Below are 19,541 nucleotides of genomic sequence, written 5' to 3' on the forward strand. Positions count from 1 at the left end.
TAAAGGAGAGGAACATTCTGACAGACTGAATCCAGAGCGGTTCCAAAAAGCAGCGACTATAGCAGCATTCAGAGTTTAGCCTAGTTTAACATAGTGTTATAGCAACTGTGCGGAGCTGCTTTTGCAGGTTGTGTTAAACTAAGCTTAGCACCACTTATGGCATCTCATTGGAGTCACTGGTCTTAGTCAAACCCCATTAGAGATGCAGCATGCACTCCACCCATTACTGACTGCAGCAAGCAGACATTTGGTTGCATTTTCTGGAAATATGAACTTGGTTTTTATCATCATAACCTGTCATTTATTTCTGCTTGCTATTTGAGTATTCCTTGCTTTTCTATCCCCAGCATGTGTTTAAATCACTGTATACCCTGTTAAATACACCCAGAACACCGTATGGGTATGTGAACAGGAGGGGTTGGTTGTAAACAGTACAGCTTGGCACAAACAGCACAGATAATGACATTTAACTCAGCCTACCTATCAAGCTGAGATCCCCTGAGATTTCATCTCTGAGGATATACCAGACCAAATTATTTGGTTCAGAGAAAGTCAAAAGCTAGAGTAAGGTCAACTGTAAAGCCCAAGTTTCTCTGTGTGTAACTTTCACTAGTGCTTGTCAGCCCACAGAAAGCACACGAAGGAGTTTGAATGCAAGGACATCTGAGTTAGTATAAGGCAACTGATATGCCCACATCTGCATCACTCCTGAATTTTGTTGACTGCATAGTGATCCTTCAGAGTAGTACTGTAATAGGGTGCTACCACGTAGAGTGCAGCCTAAGGCCATTTGGCATCGTAAAGCCGTCTTAGAAGCACCATGTGGGGTCAGAGCATCTGCAAATGATGAATTCTGAAGTGGTGCAGCCACTTTCACTGAGGTGTCAGCTAGTAAATATATTTATCCTCTATTGTTCAGAGACTGCTCTTGACAAGCACAGTAAAGATTTAAACCTCAGAAGGGAGCAAACCTATTTCAGCTGAAAGACCATCTTGGCCTTTGAACAAATGGGCATAAATTCATTATACATAAATTTAGTCTGGAAGTTACCTAGAAGTTTTAGACATTACAAGGCATTTAGGCTCAGGATCATCCTCGATAGCAGATACTGAAAGTACCCTGGCAAGGGAGACAGAGTCACAGCTGATCAGAAGATCACTTAATAACCAGAATGGAAAGTTCAGAAAAGGATTCTGGGCTCACTTCTCTAACAAAGAGGAGAAAAGGCTCTTGGAGAAGGCTGAGGGGGCCCCACCTTCCTGGGGATGTGGAGTCAGCTTCCTTAGGGAAAGATGATACAAGGGATGTGTATGTGCAAGGGGACATGCAAGCCACAGAACAGCCTGGGAAGTCCATACTAGTCCCAAGGACAGAGGAGCCAAACCACAGGATGTTTGCAAGGGTAGCAGTGCTAGAAAGGGGACAAACACTCAAGGGTGACCCTCAAAGCTCCTGGAGAAGGAGACATCAGAGCCTGCACATTCTCCGAGTCCCCAAGCCTGGCGGGCTGTGACCCCACAGCTGCCTGTCACACATCTGCAGTGAGAGGTCTGACCAGATGAGCAACAAGGCATGAAAGCAATTTTTCTTTCTCACTCAGATAGTGCAGCCTATTGCTGACACTGAAACAGTGGTAAGGTGAAGATTCGTAACTTACAGAAAAAGCTGGCTGCCTATTTGCTTTGAATCAGAAGTTTAAACTACAGAAGGGATTTTGCCCCTTTTTATCATTAAGCCGTATAGCTCTCATCTTTCTGCTAATCAAATCGCTGTGCTGATTTAACAGTGTCACTGTGTTCTGTGAAAAGCTTAAGATAGCTCTTTTATCACCAGCTAGAACACTAGTGACTTGAAATTAGTTGTATACATGTAGGGGAAAACAGACTGTCTGTCCCTCTGCCAGAACAAACAACTCATCTTCATCTGACTGCACAGAGTAGGGGTAAGCAATCCTTAAGGAGAAAAGAGCTTTAGGATCTGAATAGCTGCAGCATGGCTGACTCAGCTTTTTGACATTCCTATTCAAGAAAGCCTAGGTAATCCCACCAGCTGTAAAGCGAACCAGGTCTGCAAGGAGCAGACCTCAGCCCTCTGTGTGAATCCAGGGGCCGTTTCAGTCAGAACTGAGAAGGCAGCGGGTAAAGCTGCACAGTTCGGGTTAGTTGGTATATTCAGCTTCTCTTCACAAAAGCTGCACAGTTCGGGTTAGTTGATATATTCAGCTTCTCTTCACAGAGCCAGCAGTGGCACACAGGCCCACCCCATGCTGGGGATGCAAGCTGAGGGAGCAGGCCCACCTTTCAACCCTGCCTGGGCCCGCTCTTGGAAGAAGAGGGGAAAGTTTATATTCCTTCCCCATCCTAATTGTTTCTACTTTTCCTCAATGGAAATAAACAAAAGCGAAATTCTGTAAAAAGAAAAAAACATTGGTTGTCATAGAAACACCAGCACAGAGGGGACTCTTGCTGCCAGGGCGGGTGGGCTCAGCACAGGCCCCGGCAATGGCAGGTGCCCCACATGTGGCTGTGTAGGGTCAGGCAGCAGTGAACCCCCCCACGGCCACCCTCAGCAGCTCTGTTGAGGAGAAGGGAACCTCCACCGCTGGCCAGGGCATTGCACAGGCAGGGAATTGGGTCCAGTTGTCCCCACACTGAGCCACCCGAGCTGTCCCGTGGGATTCGTGGCTGGCCATGTCTCCAGGGTGACATTGCAAATGGCACACCTCATAAATTGTGTCTAGGAAAGCGGCTTTGACAAGCGCTGGGATCAGTCAAAGCCCAAAGGAAAGCCCACACTGCCTATTATTTAATTTGACACCAACATATGAGGTTAGCCTCTGTCTAGAATTACTGGCCGTTATTTCTGCACTGCGCACATTATTCTTTATCACTTGAGACTGTCCAGGTGTCAAACAACAGTGTGCTCAGGCAGGCAGGCATATCAGGGACAGGAGGAAGCCTCCACACCAGTTTTTCCATGATCACTGCCACCTGTTAGAAGTAAATACAAACACTGACAACAGCACAAGGCACATCCCCAAGCCAGGGAGCATGAGGTGCAAAGAGATACATGAGAGCAGAGCACCAGCTAGAGCACGGAACAAGCATAATCTTTGTCCCTCAAAGTTTCATTGCACTTCTGCCATCAAGCAATTCATCCCGGTTTCCCCATCCCTTCCCAAAATGTCTCTACCATGAACCTACCACAGCATCAGGGCCTCCACAGCTCCAGTGATCTGTGCAGCATGCCCATGCTCACTGCTGCTTGTTTCATGCCCAGTCACAGACAGCATGACATCTTGCTGGGCTTAGCACCCTGTTGTCTTGAGCATGCCCCACCATTTTAAAAGACCTCTCATTTCCCCACGTTTTGCACAGTTTTGCAGATGTGAGCTGAGGAGAAGCATCCTTTGTGTCTTTACATGGCAGCTGCCCTTAAATAGGAAACATCCATTATCACGGTACAGGAATCTCAAGACAATACAGAAAGTTGTTACCTGCATGCAGCCACCAGACAGATAATGATACTTGTAATAAATATATTACAAATGCAGGTGCCATTTTCCTTGCAGGAAATATTTCTACTTTTAGCAGTGGGCAAGTGACCCAGAGACTTCAGCAAAGATAGCTAGCATACCCCATTGCCAACCTGGAAGGGTTTGGCAGGACAGAAGAGTTTTATAGCAACTCCCCAACACATTTAAGGTTCACTGGTAAAATGTTTAAAAGGGAATTTTAGTTAATTATCTGAAGGCATTAGCAATGTTAAGGCATTCCGCACAGATAGCAGAGGGATTGCCACAACACTTTTTGCTCCATTTGGGGGCAAGATCATGGATAGCCCAATCCTCACACCACTAGTTTCCTTCCTGCTCAATATTCTATAGTTCTGTTTATCTCTCATCTAATGGTTTTCATGTATCCCCATAAACCTTAAAGTAACAACCTTACATTTATTTAAGATATAGAGAGATGTTTCAAAAATAACTGCTATTATTATCCACTATCCAAATGGGATAATTGCAGTACAATAACTACTTTATTCTTATTCCAGCTATAAACATCATTTTCCCTTTCTAATCCCAGAAAAAGATAAGAAAAAGTAATCCAGAATAGTTGTTTATTTTCTCCCATATTCTAATGCTAAGCCTGAGATACAAAATAGATCTCAAATACCCAGGTGTCTCCATCAGAGATGATCTTAGCAGGAATATTAAAGTTCCTGTTAAATCAGAAAGGAGTGGTGGGGGAGAACAGATACACTTACCACTTCCAAACAGTAGCTCTGCACACTACCAAAGCCACATGGTACTGGCTGAGGCCTTCTATTAGTACCACTTACTGCAGACCAGGTGAGATCACTTGGAGTAGGGAGCAAAGGTAATTATCTGCCACTTATCAGCCTCCTGATCTGAGCAGCAATTGGGGCTGAACAGCATAGAAGTGTGAAAGTCACTGTAACGTGCATAGGCTGTGATTATTCCTAAGGCCCTTCCATCTGCAGAGAGCTTCTCTCCCCCTCAGGGTTCCCTTCCTTTCTGAGAAGCTCAGGGGAAGCTCAAGGAGCTCAAGGAGCTGACCTTGAGCCTCGCCCTTATGTTTTTCCAGTGATTACAGTGGTAAACGAGCACACATCTGTTTAGCAACGATGCTAATTTCTTGTCTTCTCTGGAAACGTGACACTTTGGTGCATTCCAGAACAGCATCCGCACCATCCATTTTCTTGTCACAGGCTTACATGGCCACTGCGAAGGATTTGGCTGCACACTCGCTGTTAGTGTCAGCAGCTGTCAGGCAGCAAAAGCCACCTTTGACGCTTTTATTATAAGGCCTATACATTTCTGCAGATGGGCTGAGGAAGACAGTTTGAGATCTGTGGTGTGCTGCTCACTTGCACATATGGAAATATATCTTATTGTTCTGCACCACCAAGTGGCCAGATTGAGCAGATTTAGCAAGGCACCTTTTGATCCACGTTTACTACATTAACACAGATGGGCTTGGTAGCTCTAAGCATTTGGGTTCTGTAAACAAGAGGTCAATATTTCTGAATATCACTTGAAGTGGTTGTGTAGAAAGAGAATGCATGTATCTTTGCTGTTAGATTTCAATCAGTATATTTCAAAACTGTAAAAATAAAAGATGGCATTTCATCCAGAAAAAATGCATTGTATGACATACATGGGAGCTGTTTTCCCTTTCTTTCGCACCTTGTGTTTCTGGTGCTCTGGAAAGTTCAAAGTTGAACGTTTGAGAGGTACAAATCAGAGTGAGGTCTGTTGCAGGCCAATTTCACCAGTCCAAAATCTGCACACAACGGATCAGCAGACCCCAACTGACTGGGGCCACAGTCTCTTACTGCCCAGCTCTTCACAAGTGCCCACATCCCTAGGATCTGTGATGCCAAAAATTGCAGAAGATGACAAAAATGCTAATTTGGTTGTGCCTATACTATCCTAATCCATATCTATTTTATACACCAGCCATATTTGGTAACATTACAACTCACATTTAATACACAATACTGATATAGTAACAGGGCAGGAGCAGTCCCTCATTCGGTTCCTGTGAATCTGTTAATGCATTGGAAGAGCTTTCTGCTCTTCCCAAATCCCTGTTAGGGAGGGGAAATAATTCTACACATCCTCTACTGTACACACCATACAGAGCCTTTTAGGTATGGAGTAGCAGTAACCTGTCTGAAGCAACCCAGCTTCATTCTCAAGACATATATTATCCTCATAAACCTTTAAAAAGAATGCACTCCCTCAGTATGTTACAGACTTTTGTCTGCTTCATTTGACCTATAATTTTACTTCTAAAATTGACTCTAATTCACAGTGGATGGCCAGTTTAGTCATCAAAGATTCCCTTGTTGACCTATATTCAGTATTTTATCAGTCTGTACTTTGGACTACTGTACTCAATGTGCAAGCTGAAATTTCAAACTTTTTTTTTTTTTTTTTAATAGACACAGCAAGTATTTAGCATAGGTGAAAGTGTAATACCAAACAAGAAGAGACTGATACATACACACGAACAGAAAGGGCAAGAATAATCTGAATTGCAGAGTTACCTGGCACAGTGACTATTTCAACTGAATTCTTTAACTGTTCCCTGGAAAATTTCATCAGACATAAGAAGGGAACCTTCAGAATCAGTTTGAATTTCATCCCTCGTTTTTTGGTATTTTTGTCTCAGTTTTGGAAAAGCAAATTTCTCTCTTCTTCCTTAGCACACTGAAGGAAATGGAAGCATTGCATCTTATAGTGTAAAAAAATATGACAAATGAGTCTATTTTTAAATAAAGAAGAATCTTCCACGTGAAGAAGGAAACCTCCAGATAGTCATATAATTGAAGGAAGAATTTTCAGCTTTGCTGAAATGCTGAAATGTCATTACACATACAGACATTAAAAATAAATAAATAAATAAATAAAAATAAAAAAGTATGATCAAGATGTCTTTAGATATACGCATGCAATGGGCTTTCATTCTGAATAAGGACGAAGAAAAATATGTTAATGAGCTCCATCACTGGCTGAGGACCCTAAACAATAATGTCATAAATAGTATAGTATTTCTTTAATGAATATTTTACTGAAATATTGTTTTCAGAGTGTGGGCTCGCACGTCCCTTACTGAAAGTCATTGTGACCTGGATTTCAGTGGGCCAAATGGATAGGTACTCGCTGGGACCTGGGGACCAAGTTCTGTGCTTTATGCCTTTGCATACTTCACTGGAACCAGGCTTTTCACCTGCCTAGATACCTCAATCAGTCCTTTGGTTTCTCTCTCAGTGCTTAGGTCCCTAAATATTTCCCAATGCCAGCCTTATAACCATATTCAGCCAGCATTATTTCACCTGTGTCAGGGAATTCATAATTCCCTATCTCATGTGTCACTTTGACTCTGTGAATCAAGCCTCAGAGGCCATTAAAGAAAACCCTCTGGCTTAGGCATATTTGGGGTTGGACGTAGGCCATCCACATACAGCCTTAATGCTTATGTTTCTTTTGAAAGTGGAATTTTTTAAGTCCCTCGTAAGCCCCGAGGTCGCAGTAGCAAGCATTGGTCCTGACCTGTGTGTGCTCCCTTATGACCAAGGAACTGAGAAGCGAAATTGGGATGGAAGTGCTCGAAAGGCTCAGAGCGTTTTTATGTATGTGTCTTGCTGTTCATGGTGTAATGCATGGTGGTACAAGAGAAATCCAGCAGGGATAAAAGCAGATGTTTAAAAACTAAACACGAATGCCTGAAATGTAAGTGTAATTCTGATTATTTAAATAAGAGCAAATTAAGAAGGAAGAATAAAGAGGAAAGGCATTTGTCTGAAGTGCAGCAGTACCTAGAGACCTCTGCCATGATCACAGTGACATTGTGCTGAGCACGCTACGAAGAATTAGTAAGAGAGAGCTTGTGACAGGAGGTCTCGCACACCAAATAGGCAAATCAGTCAAATATGATTGTCTTCATTTTACAGATGATACTGGGAAACAGAAAGATGGAGTGACTTGTCTAGGAATTGATTCCAGATTTTTCCAGAGCTCTGCTGACACCTCCACTGAAAGTGGTACCAAGCTGGGGAAAGAAAGCACTATTACCACAGAGGAGTGGGAGCTCACAAACTGAGCCTTGTGGTGTCTTGTCAGCAGGACGTCACCAGACCACGGCCTGCAGTAGGGGTGAAAAATTACACTGCGAGTGTCTGCATCCAGCTGGTTGCATTCAACCCATGGCAGCACTACTGCCGTGTGAGATGGTGATACTCAGGGTTAAGGATATACCAGTTTTAATCTCTCAAATGACAGCAGTTTTGAGGGCAATAAATCTATAGGATACCAATTTGTAAATGACAGTTTGCAAAAGTCATTTGACTCCAAAAAATACCAGGCTCTAGTAGTAGAGAATTGCTCCAAATTTAGATTGAAAGTCACGTCTTTCTTACAAGGCAGCCACAGGAGGCCACCACCACTCTCATACACTGCTAGAGACTACAGTGCCAGCGAACGCCACTGTCACAGGAGCTGGAACTTTTGAAGACCACCTCTAGTAGACCACGGGTACAATAATACAAAGTAACTTGGCAAATTCCTTCAAAGTATTCCTCCCTTTTTGTGCTATATGTTTATTTCCCTGTTGGGTCTCAGGAGACAGTGGACAGCTCTTCTCAAAACCTGACAGTGGGTTGGGCATACAGTGCTGGGTACTTTGCTCACCTTCTCTATTTCATCCGTAGGATACTTGTATGTCATTCCTGGGATTAGGAATTCTCCTCTGTTTGGAGGCAGTAAGAGTTTTGCCAGCAATTTCCAGCGCAATGAGGATTTCATCCTTTGTTCACTCTGTGCCGGCTGGGCTAACAATGTTCAATTAGAAACTGCTCTTTGTTCTACTGCAATCAGGAGGATTTTTGCCAGTGATTTGAATGAGCATTGGATAAGGCTTATGGCTAAATCCAGTCCTTATGCAGAAATCCATGGATCCTACTGAATTGCTTTTCTCCCAGTGAAATTAGTGGTAGCTGTACACTAACATCTAAGGAAGATTTAGTTCCTGTTTGTAACAATATGTTACCCCCTGATACTGGGCCTGCTTTGAAATGTTTATTGTTAAATCCGTGTATTTTTGGTTATATCTCATTAAGAACATAATACAGACTTGGAAAGTACATTCTGAAAGGGTATTACAACAGGATTGGGATTACTGTTTGTGAGATACTTTTAACTAGGGGGAAATTTCAAATTCAATTTACAGTAATGTCAAAGCACAATTAATATATAGGCAATGATAAGGGGAACATGCAGAAGTACACATTGATAGCACTACATCAACAAATAAACTTTCAGTGCTAGTAATTAGGTACACAAGATTATTATATGTTTAATTGACTAAAGTGACAATTTGGAATTACATCTAGTCACATTTAATTGGATTTGGAATCTCTAGAGGAATGGGAACGGAGAGCAGTGTAGAGAGGCAGCCATAAAAGCAAACTGATTTTCTGAAGTCTGTTAAGACTCTGCATTAATATCCATTGCACAATAGTTTTTAATATCCCTCAGTCTAGAAAAAGTAATGCAATGATTGCAACAGACAGTGGGAGTACTAAAGCATACTCAGTTAGGTAGCAAGATAGCTGATTACTTTGGGTTTGGGGTTTTTCTTAAGATAAAGTTTAATCAGAGGTGAACTAAGTCTGAATTTGCCGGAGACACTGATATCCTCAGACTGCCAAGCTATGAGGTATTACACAGGTTGATGCTATTGTACAAAAAAAAATGTACTTGCATATAAGACATTTCACCCACAAATACTTTAAGGAAAAAAAAATTAAAAGCCAGACTACAATATTGTTGAGCAGTCATTAAATAGTTGCTCAGACTAAAATATTGAAAAAAGATTTTAAAAGTGCAGGGTTGTTCGCTTGCAGATAGTTTAACTATCTGAAAATGCTTACTAATGATTGTTTTAAAGTTGGACAAAGTCTGAGAGTTATCTGTAATCTTTTGATACATACTTCATGTTACACTCTTTTAATGTTATCTCCTTTAAATATTGCTATATACATCCTTCTCTCCTTATACATTCATTTATTCTGCTTTTGTCATCAGGAGTGCCATGATTGCTGACTATATGTACTGGCTGACAGGAGGCACTGAACAGCATATAAGCAAGCTCATCAAACTGTATTGGCAGGTAAAAATTGATAGCCCAATGAGGAGGGAGGTGCCCATCTCACTATTAAGACCAAAATGAAGGATTACTGCTTAAAAGACTGCCGACAAAGGTAGCTCTTGGGCATATCAATCAACAGGACACTATATAGTACTACCGTATTTATAATGAAGTAGATTTTCTTGGACTAATTTTAAGGGCAAAATTCAAGGTTGTTAACCCTTGGCTCATACTTCAATTTTATGGACTGCTATAAAATTTAATTCTGGATACTGTATGGTCCCCAAAGCTATTTTTTTGTGAAGTCTTCTTACCTTAGTGACACTTTCCTTTTACAATTTGCATGATACTAATCCTCTGACACCTTTCCAAACTCTTCAACCGGAAGGGGAGGAAAAAATGACTGTAACAAATGGTCTCAGAGAAACCTAAAGTGCTCTGTGAAGGATAGCTAGGTACAACCCCAGTTCTACAAAGATTACTTATGTGGGGAGTAGACCATTGACTTCAATGAGACTTGTCTCTTGAGTGATACTTACTTGATATAGCAGTTCAGCCACATCAGCACAAATTTAAGTTTAAGGGTACCCCCCTCGGCTCTGAGGAGCGCTCTCACACACCTGGAGGTAAACGTACGCTAAATCCTCTGCTGTCTGTGCTGCAGGAGCTTGTCAGTGCCGATGGTGCCCAGCCCTTGAGGCCTGCAGCAGTGGAAGACCAGTCAGCCTCACAGGGAGGACCTGGCCCAGCCTCATGGCACTGTAGGCCCAGCCTCATGGCAGTGCAGGCAGGCACCCACAAAAACACACACAGTCTCAGACCAAGGCAATTTGTGGGCTGTCCATAACTGGCTGGGGAGTTCCCTGTCCTCACAGCCCCACATGCCTCGCCTCAGAGCCGTTTCAGCCTTGTACAACCTTCCTCCACCTCACCGTGGCTCTGCCCTCAAAGGTGGCTCTCGAGGCACAGTTTCACTGGCTGCTTTCTGTGACTGGGAGGAGGTCATGTGCAAGTTACTTTGGTGACAAGGCAAAAATGGTTAATACCCCTTGGGATAAAATTTCGGAGTCTGATTCTGATCCCATATATTTGGTGTTTATTCTGTGAGAACATCTATGACAACAAAAGGGCTAGTCCTTGTTGTACTTTATGTGAAGTGGTGCAAAATACATCTGGCATAAGCCAGGGTAATAAAGATCAGAATCCGATCTTTTACCTTCAATCACATGGTAAATTCTTCCTTTTTAAAACTATTATTAGTTGCATTCTTATTGGTAAAATGGAATAAATCTCAGTCTTGGGAGCTGCTGAATTTCAGTACTGCTGTGAGTGCAAAGTGCATCTCATTCAGAGAATTACCCACTGGGCTAGTGTTTGCAGTGCCTGTGAACTTTCTTATATGCTTTCCAGCAGAGAATTTCTTCTGTACAGAACAGTTTGAATTTTTCCCCACTGGGTCAGACTCGTTTAAAATCTTGAGTTCACAAACAGGTTTTATGAAAGGGTCATTTCTTCGAATGGAATATCTTTTTTTTGTCTCTTAACACTGGTATCCATTGACTCCTCTTCTTGATGTCATGGACATGAAGCTTCAAAGAACAAGCCTTTAAAGAAGAAGCTGTCATAGCTGTCCTCTCCCCCAGGGGTTCAGTCTGTCCTGCTAGGTAACAGGGCCAAAAAAATGGCATGAAGGGCAAGACTCATCACAGTGCCTCCTCATAGAGTGTAAACCAGAAGCTGTGGTTGGGCTAAGATAGGAATGAACCAGACCAAAAGTGGGGCAACTGAATTGCTTCCAGCCATTAACAACATCTTACAGACAGCAAGGGCCAAAGGATTTTGGCAGTGATAGGGCTCTGGTTCATCTCTGCTTTAGTCCCCAGCTCACTGTTCATTTCTGATCCTGATGGAGACTTCATGCATGGGTTTCCCTGGACCACCACGGTACCGAGAGGCACCACCACACTGCCTGTGCCCATGTTACCACTTCTCCACTTTTTGCCTGAACCTGAGCTGCTGTCATCTTTGGCTACAGAAGCTTTGAAATGTCAGTTGTGATCTAACCTTTTGTTTGATCTCCCACCATGCTTGATTTTCACAGGGAAACAGAGATTGCTCCACAATTTTGTGCCTTTTGTGCGTATGCTTTAGCGTGGGCTATGCTAAGGATTCAGCAATATCTATATGCTGACACACACGCAGTATAGGCAGCTGGGTGCCCAGTACCGCTCCCACTCAAGTTAATAGCTAGCACTTAAGAAACACTGTTCGTGAAGATATATCCCCAGCACCACCAGCAACCTTCTCCTTCCTGAGCTGATGAATTCTCTGCATTCAGTATCAGGGGTGACTTCAATGACATTAGTGCACACAGCAACAATTATGCAGTATGATGTAGCACGTGACACTGCACTGGGACTTTCCACCACAGAGAGACCAAGCAGAGGTAACATAATCTTTTTTATTAATATTCTCTCTATTTCATGTTGTAAAGCTGAAAATAACTTGTCACGACTATACATGCTCATGTGCCTTTGTAACCAAAGCAACAGCTATTGATGCACGCTTTTCTTGCTAACTACTCCTCTGCCCCAGAGCTCACTCACATTAGCTCACAACTGTGAGCAAAATTTTCTGAGGAGGAAGGAAATAGATAGTGAACAGGACCATTTGCTTTTTACTTTTCCAAAGAAAGATTTTTAGAAGAGATTTGTCATTCTGTGCTTTGATCAGTTGGTCATATATATAATCTTCTGGTGTGTCATTGACTACTTTTGTTTCTTCATTATTTTTTTCATTGCTGGAAAAGGCTTTTCCTCCTCACAGCCTGCCTTCTACTTCTTTCATAGCTTCAAAACATCATACAGACCACTCAAATCCTTCAACTGACTTCTTTTTTGGAAAAACTTCAGGCCCTTAATTCACATCTGTGAAGTTCTTTATTATTTATCCTACTTCTAAATCACTGTTTTTCTCTCTTGATCTATTTCTCATGCTCAGAGCAGTCTTTATCTTGTATCTCCTTTGGTTTACTTCTCCTGATTTTGGTTTTATACTTTCCTTTGAACTCCTTCTATCCCTGACATCAGCTGCCAAGAGCCCTATTTCTTCAACAATCTTCTTAAAGAATCCTCAAATCTCTCCCCTCCTCATTATTAACTCTTACACATTTCTTCTTCAGCAGTGATCTGTTCCCTGTGACTGTGTACCTCCTCTTAGACGCACCACAAGGCTTGTACTGTCAGATTTTTAAGGCCAGATGGGCTCGTGTTGATGAATTATCTGACTTTCTGCATAAAAACACCACAAAATTTTACCCAACCTTCATGCATCAGTGCCAAGAGAGGCAAAGCTGAGACTGTTTTTGAGAACATTATCAAATCCTCATTTAAATAGCTTAATAACAGAAGATTTACCACATCCCTTCTAAAAGGTGATATATTACATGGATGGCCCCCATTTCTCCCTGTTTCTCCTCCCAAAACTGGGATCTTGTTCAGTCCACACTTCCAGCAATTTACATTACACATTCATCTCTGAAAGCTTAAAGATCCTCTAGCACTTGTTATCTGTTCCCTGTATATGTACCTATGGATCATGATCAAGGCAACTTTAAATATTCTTTTTGATTAGCTTTTTGATTAGCTTTCTTTGATTATCCCCTTTAAAGTAAATCATCTATTTCTGGAGTTTCTGTACAGTGATATGTAATACCTAATGCCCTGTGTTGTTTTTGAATATTAATACTTGCCTTCCATTCTGCTCTGAGATAAAGGTATAATGCTGATGAGAGCTGAAAAACTAATTTGCAATGTATAATATTATTCAGTAAGCTAGACCTTTCCTCTGTTGAGTATCTTTTAAAATATTTCATTCCGTGGATGGAAAATATACATTCCAAGTTAACATATAATCAGGTGGATGGACTTTTGTTCACAACCCACTGTGGAATATGCACTGGATGATTTGTGTATTGTCTCTTAGATTAAAAATACTGAATTAGAATAAATATTAGAATAAATAGAATTCATCGCATGAAATAATAATGTGAAAGTTATTAAATGTATTATGGTAGATATTTGCAGTGGTAGCAGCAAGACAAAGTTTAAACCTACTTATTATTATTGTCAGGCAAGCTTCCTATTTATTGTTGGCAGTGATATTTCTCAGCTGGAACAGCAAATCAAACAATAGACTGGAGATATTTCATTCCGTAGAAAGAGTCCATCTCCAAACTGTCCAGTTTTATTCACACCTTTGTTAACTATTTCCACTGGCTAAAAACTGTGTGATATACCCCGGATGTTTCATTCCACAAGTAAAGATACATCACTGCATACTACAATGTCACCAAATGCCTAACATTGTCAGACAAACTTTGCAAACATATTGGAAGTCACAGACTGATTTCACTAGTATCTGATGCAGACATCTTAGGAAAATGTGAATATATTGCACAGCTTATGTACATCTCAGACCAAACACACTAGCACACTACAAATGTAATTGCTTTTGTTATTCCGTTGTGAAAACCGTGTGGCCCATTTTACACTGAAGGCTCATATCTTGCATTCGCTACGCCCTTACACCCAAAGTTATTCCCATCCACCCAGAGTCTTACACTAACTGCTGTTGCACCAGCAGTGCATATGTTGCAGAAACTACAGAACCTCCAGACAGTATTTTAAGCTTCCAGGCTCGTGTCTGTACACCTTCATAACCATTTGTACTAAAAGCTTTAATTCCCTGACGTAGCCTATGTGTATTCACTGCAGCACAAATGGAGACCTTTAATTTGCATTGCAGTGAACTGGGCTTTTAGCTTTAAAGATATCCAGGCCAACCCTAGCGTTTTGGCCAAGATTGCAGCCATCGTTGAGCTGCTCTTAGTACATTGACAAGACTGGACCTGTGCCTGCTGCACAGGGTGCCAACAAACTTGTGTTCCTGAGAATATTTCTGTCAGTTAAACTCAATGTCACAGAGGAAGCTTCCGTGCAATGGCTGACATGGAGGTATGGGTATTCAGACATTTGTTTTGCTCTCATCGGGTGCTTCCAGTTCAAAAACCTGGGCTGCTGCAAGCACAGAGCAATTCACAGATCACACAAGAAAGCAAATGATAAAGAAGGCACCCAGCCCTGCAGGGTGGCTGAACACCTACACTGCAGCGATGAACGCTGTCAACTTCTTTAGAGCTCAGCTTTATCTCACACCTTGCAGGGTGACAATCCCAGGCAAGAACATTAAAAGAAGAAAGCTCTCAGCAGCCAGAACGTCCTCCGCAGCCTCAGCCGGTGATGAGGCCCGTGAGCCATCCTGCATGCTCATGCTTGACCCATGTCTGCGATGCAGCATCAGGTTTCCAGACTGGCAAAGGCACGGATGTTTTGCAGTCCTGCTACTGGGATGACTGATAGGAGCTGACAGGCAGCCTCTCTGGGCAGCCTGGCCATCATATCACTGAGAATATGCCTTTTTCATTCATTCTTGAGGCTATCTCAGCAGATCACGCTGTGCCACATTTCACTGCAGAAAAGTCCCTTCTTTAAATCAAATCTGGGGCAAAATCCCACTGAGTTCAATGACTATGATGTATACAGGCAGAATTAAGCGTCTAATATCTGTAAATCCTTATTGTCTCAGAGGTTTGTGCAGGTTTTTGCTGCTTTATGAATTAATTTTAATTTTCTCTTTATAAAAAACAACTGATCCCCCCTCTTCTGTATCAGTGGCCGTTTTGAAGGACAACGCTTGTCTTGAATCACTGAGCTTGACATTTTCTGGCGGAAAATCAGGATGTAATGATTTTCTTCGTATAGCACATCAGAAGAAGAAAAAGAATAAAAAAAAATAAAAATATTTTGGCCCATAAACAGAAAAATCAGTTCATTCTTAAGATGCTGCACTGGTATCCAGATGATCCAAGTGCATCTACTGACCACTTTCATGGATTCCCTGTGTTCTCTTTGTCTCATAGCTTAATCAACCTGCTAAAACTAAAATTGTTAGTATTTTTCAGGGAAGAAAGGGCTTCATCCTATGTATGCCATTGCAGGGATTAAAGCCTTTCTGGCTTTCAAACATGCTGTTTGTAAGACATAACTCCCAAGCTGTAAAAAGCAGCTTCATTCTACTCTTAGGTACACAAGTTAAAATATGGAGTAATTGAAAACTAGATTGATAAGGCAAATAACAGAAGAGAGAGTTTCTATCATGTTGATACAGATTTGAGAGCTTTCTATTGCTTTTGTTATTGCTGATATTTCCATTCCAGGAACAATTGTGCCTGTATAAAACCAAGGAATTTAACATTTTTCTTGTATTCTTTCTTCTTTAATAATATCTACCTCCATATATTTCCTACCTACTTCTATTTTTCTAGTGCCAGATCATTGAAGGTAGAATAACTGTTGCTTGAATCATACTTATATTTACAAGCTGAGAGAATTTACTAGTTTAAATGTCACAATTATTAAAACAGATAGATTAATTGTCTCTAATTTCAGGAAAGGTGGATTTATTTAATACCAGCTGAATGTAATAGGAAGTACATACCTTGCTCGTAGTTGGTAGCTGTTGAAATCCCAATATGAAGCAAAATATCAACCAATTAGAGCTTTAACTATTAACAGAGGGCCAGAAATTGTGCCTCAGAGATATTCAGCAAGAACAACCTAGCCAACAAAGCTCTGTGCCATTTAAAAAACCCACGGGGCAGCTCAAAAGTAGTGTGCATATCTGACAAACACAATTCTCTATTCATTCTAGTTTTTCCTGGGTTGCAAAGCAGACCTTAAGATTTACAAAAGAAACCTGAGAAATCAGCATAGAAAACCAACCATTTTGAGCTGTTCTCAGGCCCTTATTGTTCCTTCAGGTTCCACAGGTCCTTAAGAAGTTACACTTTCATTATCCTCTTCCCTTTCTTTTTACCCCATCTCCTTTCTTTGGGGAAATGAAGCTACATACAGGAGTTTGTGCTGTTCCCAGGATCATTATTGGTTATGTGGCTTTCCATTTGTGCACCTGCTCTTGAAGAACTACAGAGGACATCACACAAAAAGAGATAAAGTCACTTTTCAGAAACATCTCTATATACAGCCAACTTGTCTTCTACTAAATTAGCAGCCATTCAGCCACATAAAGTAGTTTGCCATTGCGATGACTCAAGCATGATTTTTCGCTGCCCCTTTGAACAGTGCTGTCCATTTTACAGGCTAACCACATCAGTCACCATCTCTGGCTGTCTGATTCATCTCTTCAAATTTAAGTCAAGTTCCCAAAAGATGTTGAGCTCAGTGCTAGGAAGGACTGACATCTCCTTCTGCTAGTTTTTGTATTTTGGTTTCCTTTTTCTTTCCGTTCCATTCCTCTTTTTTTCCCTTTTCTTTTGCTAAAAGCCCTGGAAAGCCCCTACAGCAAATACCCCCACTTCTCCCAGGAGTGTTTTCTTGCCAGGACCACTCCCTAGCTCTCAAGCACATGCGTGAATCACTGGATCAATGCAGCAACCAGGTGTTAGCCCATGCCTCCAATTGCATTCGCATAAAGCTCTCGGTGATGCTCAACCTTCAGGTCTGCCTGTCTCAGTTAAAGTCTCCCTGAGTCCAGGCTACAAAAGCTGTTCAAAACCCCTTCACACAGAAAGCTGCTGGCTAAACTGTGACCCATTCGTGATAGAGCAGGAGCCACAAGAAGCTGGTGAACGGCTTCTCCTGGCACTGGACAAGCAGTTCTGCTGCTCCGAGCACAGGGGCAGTGAGCCACCTAATTGGAATCAGGGTATCTCTCACCATGAAAACTCTCTTATCCTGAAGAAAGGGACAGTATTAACAAAGCTGTATAAAAGCTGTGGTTTTGTCCAATAGCTTCATGTAGAGGATAACAGGCACCTCCACAGGGGCTGTTCTTTGATTTTCACATCCACTACCCCGCTGCCCCATTGCAGACTTGTGTCTGCCTGTGCCATCATGCTAAGGAAGCGTGTCTGCACAGCAGCTAGCTGGCTGGTCGAATGCTGCCTGTGCTGGACATCGCTCGTGCTGACTATCAAAGGGCTCACTCTGCTGGCCTTGCTCTGCCTCCACCCGGAGCACCCCAGCTGGAGCAGCGGCACATCGCCCAGGCCAGCTGCCAGCTCTGCAGGGAGGCTCAGAGCTGGAGCTCCCGGTGCGGACAGGCGAGATAGCCACGGGTGGCAACAAACCATCATTCGGGCAGTAACAGGGGCTCGCCTTGTCAGCGTCTGGATCAGCCTGGTAAAGTAAATATCAGCTCTGTTTCTCTGGGCTCCCCACCATAGCAAAGAAAAACTGAAATCCTTCACATTTACCCCTATGCTGAGATGAAAATTTAAGAGCTCCAGCTGGTGGTAAGCGATATAAGAGCTGAGGACTCCTGCAGCACTTCGCGTGTGTTAGGTTCTGAGATCGGACAGGCTCATGGTCAGAGATCTTCCTCAAACTGGAGTTGTATTTCCACATTCATGCTCAGTCCCTGATTTCCCACCTGCCCACATCACGGACAAGGAGTTTCAACAGCAGCCTCCAGCTTTTTCCATACTTTATGTGTTCTGGGATATTTCCTTAATGAGCAATGATCTCTTTAGAAGGATATAAAGCATGGATTTCTTCTCTCTCAAAACATAAAGAGATACTTACTGGAAAATCAAACAGATCATGAAGCCTAAGGTAACCCATCTGCAATATGTCTGCCTCTGCCTTTCAGACCTTGGCAGCATACACAGGGCTATGGCTGTGGCACTCTGCAAATCCACTTTCAGAATGTACTGCATGCAAAATAGCTCACAGAGACTTAAATACGTTAATAACTTAAGAACCTAAATAAGCTGATATTTGATGTGACCTACATTAATGGGGAGGCATTACATGGCAGATAAGCAGAAAGTTCTCATCTATTGTATAATACATAATTTATTCATACCATAAACATATCGAGAAAAAGGATATGCTCTGGCATTCCCTCTACTTATTTTTCCCACAGAAAAAAAAAAAAATACTAATGTAAGAAGATCATGCTGGTGAGAAGATATTCATATCACAACAGCAACAGACTTAGTGGCAGGGCTGCCAGATACTGCTTTATGGTTGGAAAGATATAGAGAAAAGCACATAGGTTGCACCACAGTGCACCCATAATTCTAACTACCAGCCTAAGAGTGGAAGCAGTTCGTAGAAGAGGCTAATGGCTTTACCCTGACTGATATCATTGCATTAATAAAAATCATCAATAAAAGCATCAATTCCTGCTGTAATGTAAATGAGACAGTAGCAGAGTATGCACTGCAGCTGCAAGATAAGGCACTAGAAAGATATCTAAATTTTTGGTTAATTCTAGATGTCAAGATAATTGGATTTTCCAAATTAAACCTTTCTGTATTTAAAGAGGATTAAGGTTAGGGACTGTAGCAGAGACAGCTACTGTCACTGTTACAAAGAATTTGCTGCTACAGTGCCATTTCTCTTTTTCTATGCTTTGTCTGCTCTAAGCAGGCAAAATGGCAAAAGCTTCATAAAAGTGTTGAAGTAGTTACATCATTTGCAATCACAAGGATTGGCATGGGAAAGCATTGTTTCTTATGCATCTACCTATTTGTGTTATGAGCTCTTAAGAGAATTTTAGTGGGTATTGAAGGGACAATATAAGATTGTTTAGGCTAAAGCTTAGCTTTTATTAAAAGGTCTGTGAAATTTAACATTACTAAATACGGTAGAGTATAAGGATATTGCAGAACCAAGTGCTCAGAGAAGAGGGCTATGTGATGTTGGGTCAAATATACGCTTAAACTCTTGCTCAAAGCAATATTTTTTTTTCTTTAGGAATGTCTTCTGACTCTTTAA

The 19,541-nt window shown here is 41.8% G+C and overlaps 1 protein-coding gene across 1 annotated transcript in view; it reads left to right on the top strand.

Moving 5' to 3' along the window:
- Nucleotides 1–19,541, top strand: part of SPATA16 (spermatogenesis associated 16) — a 91,861-nt gene that overhangs the window by 43,764 nt on the left and 28,556 nt on the right. The window contains exon 5 of the mRNA XM_032193292.1: nucleotides 9,615–9,699. Coding sequence (XP_032049183.1) covers nucleotides 9,615–9,699 — 85 coding nt within the window. The remainder of the gene's footprint in view (nucleotides 1–9,614; nucleotides 9,700–19,541) is intronic.

The sequence above is a fragment of the Aythya fuligula genome, chromosome 9 (genome assembly GCF_009819795.1).
Source record: "Aythya fuligula isolate bAytFul2 chromosome 9, bAytFul2.pri, whole genome shotgun sequence".
NCBI lineage: Eukaryota > Metazoa > Chordata > Aves > Anseriformes > Anatidae > Aythya > Aythya fuligula.